The sequence below is a fragment of the Solanum dulcamara genome, chromosome 11, assembly GCF_947179165.1.
Source record: "Solanum dulcamara chromosome 11, daSolDulc1.2, whole genome shotgun sequence".
NCBI lineage: Eukaryota > Viridiplantae > Streptophyta > Magnoliopsida > Solanales > Solanaceae > Solanum > Solanum dulcamara.
The window spans coordinates 52,253,218-52,262,971 of record NC_077247.1 but is presented as its reverse complement, the minus strand read 5'-3'; the positions used below and the strand labels follow the sequence as shown (position 1 = coordinate 52,262,971).

The 9,754-nt window shown below is 36.6% G+C and overlaps 1 protein-coding gene and 1 pseudogene across 1 annotated transcript; both read right to left on the bottom strand.

Moving 5' to 3' along the window:
* Positions 1 to 399: 399 nt before the first annotated feature.
* LOC129873743 (dehydrodolichyl diphosphate synthase CPT3-like) lies at positions 400 to 1,884 on the bottom strand (annotated as a pseudogene).
* A 652-nt stretch (positions 1,885 to 2,536) lies between these two features.
* Positions 2,537 to 9,327, bottom strand: LOC129873068 (rab escort protein 1). Its single transcript, XM_055948069.1, has 9 exons — positions 8,490 to 9,327; positions 7,517 to 7,639; positions 6,731 to 6,830; positions 5,799 to 5,837; positions 5,476 to 5,707; positions 5,312 to 5,387; positions 4,598 to 4,796; positions 3,169 to 3,255; positions 2,537 to 2,964 (listed from the first exon to the last, which is right to left on the bottom strand). The coding sequence occupies exons 1-9, from the start codon at positions 9,203 to 9,205 to the stop codon at positions 2,878 to 2,880; spliced, it is 1,659 nt and encodes a 552-aa protein (XP_055804044.1). The 5' UTR covers positions 9,206 to 9,327; the 3' UTR covers positions 2,537 to 2,877.
* Positions 9,328 to 9,754: the final 427 nt, after the last annotated feature.

The window sequence follows — 9,754 nt, the reverse complement described above, 5'->3', positions numbered from 1 at the left end:
TGGAATTAATGAGTCCTGCTGTCGCTTTACTTGAAGTTTTAAAGTCTCCAAGCAAGAAGACTGAAATGGACAGGGTCTCAAAAGTATTTTCGTGAGTGGTAACTTTTAGGTATAACGTCATTATCATGAAGAAAATGAAGTCAATAGACCAGAGTTTTTCCACCTTGCCCACCAGGGTACCTGATGATTGGATTATTAGTCATTTATCTTGACAATTTGGCACGGAAGGGCCAAATTCTTGGTCAATATTAATATGATTAATCCAAAAAGAGAGAAATTTCTTGGTGCAAAGAAATGAAACGACATCAAGGCTAAACCTGAGCTTCTAATTACAGAAAAAATGTAATTAAAGGAACAAGCACTCTATAATTTTGAAAGAATGACTGATCATCCTTAATATCAGAGTCAATAAACTTGGAGATATTTCCTTTGAAATATTGTGGACATTAGCAATGTTGAATAATTGCAACTACTGATCTGAGGAAAAACACGGTAAAATACATGTAAACGACTCATAATAGCAATGAATTTACAACTGCTTCTTTTCCTTCTCCAAATGAGGATACAGTCGCTGGAAGTTCAACACTGCCCATACCAAGTGCCGTAAACCAATCTCGGGAAACAATACCTTTGGGGAATACAGTAAGCAGTTTGTAGTCTGCCAAAGAAGGAAATTGCTAATGTGAGGCGCACCTGAAGTTCGGATCAGAACATCAGGATCAGGTGCCAATCCCATGTATGTATGCCTCTCTATATCTACCAGCTTTATGACATGACCTAGCTCCAATTTTTCTTCAGTTATTTCTGCATTTTCAGATTGATTCGCGTTAAGTTCTTGGATTTCGTTCCATTTCTCTTGGCAGGATGCTTGAACGGCATGCATGATCTCATCAGTAGAAGTGTAGGCCACACAAATAAGGAGATTACTCTAGGTGTTGTTGGCAGTGGCTTGCATCGCCTTCTTAGCTGCAACTCTAACTGGCTCGTCAAGAAGCTTTAGGTTCCCCACGAAATGTATTCTCACTCCATATTCGCTGATAACGCTTTCTTGCTTGAGTAGTCCTTGGATTTTCTCCATCAAGTACTGAACTTCCTCTGGGCTGCTTCTGAAATAATCAATGCTGAATGCATGTATTGTCATGTATTTGACACCCAATTCATAGCAATACTTGAGCATGGACATGAGAGCCAAAACTCCAGCTCCGTATCCAGTGCCCTCAGCAACACTCCATTGTTTGGCATAGCTCCATTGTTCATCCAGAATAAAGGCGACGTGGTTTGGAATTGGACCTACAGATAAAATGCGGAACAGAAATCTGCGCATGTTGACGAATAAACTCCCAACCAACCTCCATGCTAAACCATCAATCGTCTTCAACATTTTTCTATTCCCAAACCAAATTCAAATAATGGAAGGTAAAGTGTCAGAACCTGCAGGCAACATACATATCAAAAAGAAAGAATATTAGGACCCCAGTCATAGACGATTCAGAATGCATCAAAGTTTCCAAATGCTTTAGGATTTTTATAGACAAACATCAAGAACCATGACGAATTAAGATCACCATTCAAAGGTGGTTTCTTTTGGGCCAAGACCCCGATATTTTCTCAGACTCGCACCAGTAATATGGGATTATACTCCAGATAAAGATTGCATATAAAGTAAAGAACGATAAACAGTGAAGAAAAAAGAGTAAACAGAGAGGTATATTAGACAGAAACACTCGAAACATGCCGTTGGAGAAGGTATTGTGTGCCCTCAAATGGACACTGAGCTGGCCGAAATCTGGTGGTGATGCTTTTAGCTAAGTAAATGTAAGAGCTAGTCTCCAGTTCATTAGCAACATCCTCCGTGTAGGCGAATTATAAGGGCCTGCATTTACATCACAATGTGTTTGACATATTTTAACTTATACAAAATTTAAGAAAATAATGAATTTTATGATCCTCAATTAAAAATATAACAATATGTCATATATGAAAATTTGAAATTAATATAGTATTCTTTTTTAAACAATTTATTAGGATAAATAAACTAAAATGGAGTGAATATTTATATGCAAGTAGTAGTATATTCCATTAACGATTGGCCTTTTTTCTGTCAAAATGGAAGTGCGGCAGAGACGTTACGGATACTTCCCACTTTAACTCTTCTTTTTATACACTCTCTTATTCAGTCAGGGATTGCCAAGATGGAAGTTGGAAGTATACATATGATGTAAATCCCTGAAGTTTTTACAGAGAGAGGATATCTGCCTCTTCAAGTTTATAACATGCAGCTTCAATTCTATTTACTTGTAGTTGTAATAATTGAATATTATTTTTAAAGTGAGAAATTGATCTAGATCTAATTTTCCTTTAAAATCTGCTGAAATTAATAAAGTGGCATATTTTGTATACGGAGGGGAAGCACGCGAGATACAGATACAAAGCTAGCCTACATTATTGTACAAGAAGTAATTAGAGATATTCCTTAAAGAAAAAAAGCTCAGGAATTGGGAAGTCTCAACTTCAAATCAAAAAAAGCAAAAAATAATAATTGCAAAAGTAGACAACACCTTTAGCAGTTCAAGCCTCATGTCAAACCTCTACATTCAATCCAGTTAATTGTAGGCCGAAGAAACTCGAACACTATCGATATTACTCTTACAGCAACAAAGTATTTCGAATAAAACACTAACATTGGTATGTAGGGACCGAAACCACTTCAACTATATGATCGTCGCCATTGTCAGTGCGGGGCACATCCTACCCTCTCACCCCACATGTGCGATTACTCTGCGTGCGAGTTGTTGTCATTGTCAATGCAAACTGTAATATCCTGCCACCCTCCATCATTTAAAATGAAAACATATCCAGCAGCATCAATATTGATGTCTAATCCTCGAGCTCTTGGGCAGCACCCTCCTCCGATGAGGTTGATTTGGGAAAGAATTCTTCACCAGAATACAGCTCTTGAAATATCTGCACAAAATAGCACAAGAACACCAAATTGGGATAATGTCTGAGTATCTACCCTTCTCCTACATCACTATAAGCCCTTGTGAAATGAATGTAAACGGGCCATGGCAAAGATGAAAGAAGAAGAAAGGGGGCGAGGACAGGGGGGAAAGAAGATAGGGACCTACATAGAGGAGGTCCATTTAAGAAAAGCGAAATGCATATTACCTTTTCTGTTTCACCCAGAAGATCATGGTAATATGGACTCCCGTCTGGCATGGGGGTACAAATGATGTTATCTAGTACATCCTGAAACTGATGGACAAAAATTGGAAAACTATCACAAACTCAGGGACCATTTGGTAGCATGACGGATGAATTGAGATTATTAGTTCCTGGATAAATAATTAATTATTTGGGGATTGTACGGTCATCACAACCTGATATGGTGTGTTTGCCGTTTGGTACAGTAGGCTTAATCATGATGTGCCTTAACAGTAACCCAATCTTGCAGTATACACTACTGGATTAAATTACCAGTCCAAGAGTAGTCTTCATGCAAAACAAGTGCTTTTTATGATCTAAAAGAGACTAGACTTATTAACTACTCTACAATATTTGATTTTCCATCACAAATTCATCTCAGTTCATCAATCTAAAACTACTTATCTATAATTTTCAACCATGAAGTATACAATGTACAAAAGAAAAATCAAAAAATGGTTTAAAAAGTAGATAACAAGATTGTGCATAGTTAGCAAAATTTATATATTTCAGGACAGAGAAAAAAAATTAACAAGATATTTGAGGAACAGGAGAAGAATAATGAAGTGAAAACAGAAGAAAATGGAAGGAGAACGAAATACAAGACAACAAAAGGAAAGAGACGGTGATCAGCTGAATGGAGGAAACAAGAGGAGGAGATTGGAGGCAGGAAAGGGTATATTTCAGCTACATGGCTTTTTTTCTCTCTCAGTTTTTTTTTTTGAGGAAGGGAGATCAGCCCGGCGGCAGGGTGAAGCAATCTGTAGGAAAGAGGAGTCGTCAGAGGTAGCACGATGTGACTAGAAAGGCTCTGTGTTGGAGGGAGATGGAGAGTAAGAAGGAAGAAATGAAGCAAACACTACCCCTAGCCCTATTTATAAGTGGGGATCAGAAGGGTAATTCTCACACTTATCCATGGGATCTAATCCCTGGATATAAATACCAAAGCCTTCCTCTGAGATAAAACAATGAGAAAATTGGGTGATAAGTAATCAAAATGCTCCACTCTGACATCCAATTTTACAAAAAAGACCGGATTGATAAGCTTCAAGAATGATTAATTTCTGTGTCAACCGACTAATGAACTATGCTAAGTACTAATATACATGTTAGACATTCTATATGATAAGTTGACAGCCTATATCAAAATGTGCAGAAGATTCTGAACAAAGATAATTCAAAACCCTGAAGAAACAAAATTGACGGACTGCAAAGGCCCAAAAGTGAAAGGGTCATGACAGCTGTTTCAAAGCTTTTACAAACAAATAGCAACATTAAAACCTTAGCAAAATGAAACAAGAACCGAGGAAAATCCTTATAGAAACAAAATGGAAGAGCAACAGTGTAGAGCAAACCAAAAACAAAACAAGGTATAAAAGGGTATAGCAGATACCTTAGCAAGTTCCTGAGTATACAAGACACTCCAAAGTAAAGCAGGCTTTGCATCCCCTGTTTCACTTTGGTCCTCTGCAAAATTATTATTGCCAGAACTTCCAGAAACGGGAATGTGAAACAGCACATTGATGGCTGCATGTAATAGCTTCTTGCCCTGAACATCATCCTCACATATAGCTGAAAGATAAGTCAAAAACCTGAAAGAGAAAGCAACGGACCGATTGAGATGGGGTAAGAAGATACTCAAGGAATTAACCAAAAATTTGTAACTCCAATCCATTCAACTAAATAGTATCAATTACTTCTATATTTAGATATATTCACAATCAAACTACTGAAACCACATTCTTAAAGTTGTCAACATGGTTTCAAAAGCTTAACAGGGAATATTAGTTATAGGTAACTGAACAAACTTGATAGATGTCTGAGGATGACTTAGGTTGAGTTATATATACAACTTGTGCATAACAACGTGGTGTCTATTAATGTAATATTTTGACTTTTGAATAAAGGTAGTTAACTTGAGCAGTAACATTCTAAAAGTGAAAGACAAAGGTAGTTAACATGAGCAGAACATTCTAAAAGTGAAAGGCAGACTAAAAAGCACATCCTAAGAAAGATAATGAATTCTGAATTGTGATATGTTGAGTCAGAAGATCATATAGCATAAGAAAAGTGGTGAGTAAAATAGACATTAAGCAGGTGAACTCACATTCCGGAGGGGCAAACAGCAACATTGCTACTCAATTGAAGCACATGAATTGCTGTGACCTGCTCAGGGAAGAGAGCTGGGGGGGGAGGGGGGGATTGATAAGGTAAAAAATTCAAATATTTAAAGCACTTAAAAACAAAAAGTGGGTTAGGAATCTATCTTACATCTAGGAGGAAAAAATGCCAGACAATTGGCTACATCCAATTTCAAAGAGTGCTTTGAGATGCATATACTCCTCGCCATCTTATCAGTTGTATTTCGCGAGCCAAAATCATGAGCATCAGGGGAGGAATGAGGGGGTGGTGGTTGAACCACAAAAGATGGAGCTAATATAAGCTTATGGCTGAACAGCTCTTGTTCAGAAGCCAAGCAAACACCCTTGTAACTCCCACTAGCCTGTGAAGTAATCAAAGCGACATGTCAACTCATGAACTTTACAAAAGTCTAATTAAAGGTTTATAGGAACAAGAAGAGCATCACTTTGAACCTTGTCCATAAGGAGAGAATTAACAGGCATCCGAAGAACCTGGAAACCAGTTGAAGTAAAGATAGACAATTAGCCTCTGGGAAGTTACTAATGATAACAACAATTCAAAGAATTCCAGAAAATTAAACATCAATTAACGACTATTGAAGAATGGACACCATAAACAATGATTCATATGTTCAGCACAATAAGAACTTATTTTTGCAAATTTACGGATACAACTAAACAATGAATGACAAAATCAAGACAAATAGATTTTTTTTATTACAGAAAAAGGCTAACAGAAGAGAAACCCGATCAAGATGATATCTTCTAATTGACACATAAAAACCTGAACTCATTCAGTTGTCAAAAAAATTAAAGTTAAACTCATTTAGCAGTCGTCAAAAGTAAAGAATAATTAAGTTTGTTTGAAAAGAGCTTCTTTCAGTACTACAAGTAAGCTCATCAACATTTCTAGCTGTAAAACAGTAGGTTTAACTTGCAACCCATCACAAACGTATAGCTAGCATTCTGAGGAATAAAAAAATAAAGCCAGCAACTAGCTACAAAACTGTTCAATAGACTTTGCGGCTAGAGCTAAGCTTCCTAAGTTACATGCTGGGAGAGCTGATACATCATCCAACTGAAAATTTAAGACCTTTAGTAGCGCTCTTCAGTGCTATGCTATGCGCCTCTCACACTTCCGTATGAGAAATTTTCACAAAACACGAACTCTTCTCTACTTTGAGGATGATGGCAGGATGGTGAGAAAATTATACAACCAATATGAAAAAGGACCACAAACATAACGCATATTTAACATATCTTTTACGCTCTACAATGAATTAACAACACGAGGGGAAAGGGAAAAGAACCTCACTGGAACCAAAATGCAAACTAAGTGATAATACGCTGGAGTTATCCAAGAAAAAAGATGTTAAAAGACGTACATAAATGCATCCTTTGACTGCAGCACGACGACAAAAGGCCTGCGGAAGTTCCCCTTGACCATAGATGGGGTAAATCATAGCACCAGGTGCATTAGGAAACCTAAAGTTGAGAACAATGGGAAAACTATAAGAATTTGATTCATGAAGAAGGAAGCTTAAAATCATAAGATATCAAGGCATATAAAGATAACTTTCCATCTCAGTAGATCAATTCTTATGATTAGCTAGTCTCAAGACTGAATCTCATTCTCTTTTTCTGACAGTTCCAATTAATGATTAACTGGATCTGCCTTGTCAAAAAGACGAACCCAACTATACATAGAGCTCTCCAGGTTGACTTTTGATCTCTCAGTTAAGCATCTCACCACTACAAGATCAAGGTTTTGACTTAGCATAAATGCTCGGGGGAAAATTGGCAGACATGAAAACACAAATGATGGGCATTCCAAGGTTAGACCTGTTTCAACCACACATGCAAGCATAACCTAAGCATCCATCCTATTGAACTTATTTTTTGATATAGCAGAGATGCAAATGAACAATGAAAATAGATTAGCCTAACAATATTATTTTCAGGATTTCCATAATTTGGAGCATGAATCTCAGTTGTAGACAAAGGGGAAGCTAAACAGCAAGTAAATGGAAGAGGTACTTTGATGATTAGTATACAACTATTTATGTACAAATGAACGAAGTACATTCATTATGTGTTAAAAAAAGATGGAAGAGGTATTTTCATGATTTCTACATGACTGTTTTAAGTACAAAGGAAGGGTGAGAGTAAACCTGCCAACGGATGAGTGATAAAGGGCCAATTGATCAATACCATATTTTGTCTTAAGAACACTTTTGCAAACATCTCCATTCTCTTGATCATAATCTGCCATTGCTATTGCATATAGAACAATCCTAGAAAACATAAAAAATAAGTTCACTAATAAGTCAGATGAATTAGCTCTACCTAACGTATAGTAAAATATTTACTCCAAGTGACGTACCAAATTCTGGACAGACAACCGTAAACAGTTAATATTCAAAATCCATTCAAATTCTGGATACACAACCATGAACAGTTAAAATTCATAAGCCATTCGCATTAGTTGAAAGCAATGATTCGTAGACCATTACAGTAGACCATTATAACATTAAGGGAGTACAAGTTTCATTAATAAAATAATCTAATCTATGCTTTTGTATGTCAGAGAATTCTAATAAGCATATAATTTACACCACAATTTATTTTATTTTTATCACTTACACCACAATTATAAGATCCATGTCTAGACCATGGTCCATGGGAAAGACGTAGTACTAATTTTTCAACAAACAAAAAGAAGATGCAGTAATTTATCAGAACTCCATTGCAATAGCAGGAATCATACAGTCACTACATTGATGTCATGGAAATCAGAAGTAACATATAAAAACACTAAACTACTTTGGTCTAATAACAGAACAAACAATTATCCTCCCAGTTCAAATTGTTTATAGTATAGTATAATATATTATATAAGTAAATGCTCTACTTTTGGCATGCTTTCATTCATCTAATGAAAAGCTTCCTAATTCCTAGTAAATTTTTTATAGGGCTTCCTACTTTACTAGGCTGAGACATCACAATCAACTAATGCTACATCTTCCTACTGTCTATGGAATGGAACAAGCATACAACATAAAGAAACGACATCGAAACCAAAAAGGAATAGCAGAAAACAGGAAACTGTGACTAACAGAGAGAGAAAGGCGATTCGATCTGTACGATTTTAGCTTTGGAGAGAGCCCCATTTTGCTTAAAAACTCCACAAACGGACTCTCTAAATCCTGCTCTGAGATGCCCTTACTTTCGTTACTCTCCCCACCATCAGCAGCAGATGCAGCTTCAAGATGCCCTTGTACCAGCTTGAAGAATCTCATCAGCTGATTCTTCTCCATAAAGCTTAGTTTCCGATCCTTGAATATTGCGCTACGCGAGTCAGGTACATTCTCCAAATTTCCCTCTTCATCACTGATAAAACTCCCATCTATGCTCTTGAATTCCATGTACTGATTCACCTCAGACTTCAAAATTAGATCAATCATAGCATCTGCACATAGCAAAACCCTGGGCCCACTCAAATCAATGTTGAACTTTCGAGATTGTTCCAAGGGTTCCGAGGAGTAAGAGGTGATTTCAACGGAGGAGTAGAGCGGCCGGGTAGTGAGAAAGACCTGAGTATAACCCGAATCCATGTCGGATTGTGGAATTGGGAGATTGGAGGATGATTGAGATGATTGGGATTCGATGTACGAAGTGAATTCCTGAAGAGGAAGCGATGCATAGTGGCTACCGTATGAGGGGTTAGGGTCAAGGTGAAGGACTGATTTTCCGGCGGCGGAGGCAGCGGCGGCAAGTATGGACTCCGGCAGGCCGGTGCCAACCACTATAAGGTCGAAGTTGGATGGTTCAATAGGAGGATACGACGTAGTTTCATCCATCAGCACGGCTTCGTCTGGACGTGACGCACGAGTAACAAATCCAGCAACAGCAAATTTTTAGACCCAAGGACCTTTCATAACATTAGTGGACTTGTTTCTCATTTTCTCCCGTTTTGGGGGTATTCAAGAAAAAACAAATGAAAAATAGAAAACTAAAGTGAATAAATCAAATATATAATACATAAATATAACACGTTATAAATTGACATTTATGTCCTCCAATTTTAAAAGTATATATAAATAAATATTTAAATTTATATAAATTTAAACAAGTAGATACATAAAATATGAATTGTCACATAGAATGTCAAATATAACACGTGTGTCTATTTGTTCGATTCTATACAAATTTAAGTGTCTACTTGTACATATCAAAATTGAAGAACATAAATGTAAAATAAAACCAAATTATAAACACATTTATGTATTATACCTTAATCAAATAATTTAAAAGTTAGCAAAAAAAAATGTGCATTTTGTTTGATATTAAACCAAAAACTTATATATATAAAATAGTATTTCCAAACTATGTTTATACATCACATTCTG

Coding starts and splice junctions, on each gene's coding strand:
- LOC129873068 (XM_055948069.1), bottom strand. CDS start 9,205: ATGGATGAAACTACGTCGTATCCTCCTATTGAACCATCCAACTTCGAC. Junction 7,640..8,489: donor CTCTCTCCAAAGCTAAAATC/GTACAGATCGAA, acceptor TATGTTTTCTAG/GATTGTTCTATATGCAATAG. Junction 4,797..5,311: donor GCTGTTTGCCCCTCCGGAAT/GTGAGTTCACCT, acceptor TTTCTCTTTCAG/GTTTTTGACTTATCTTTCAG.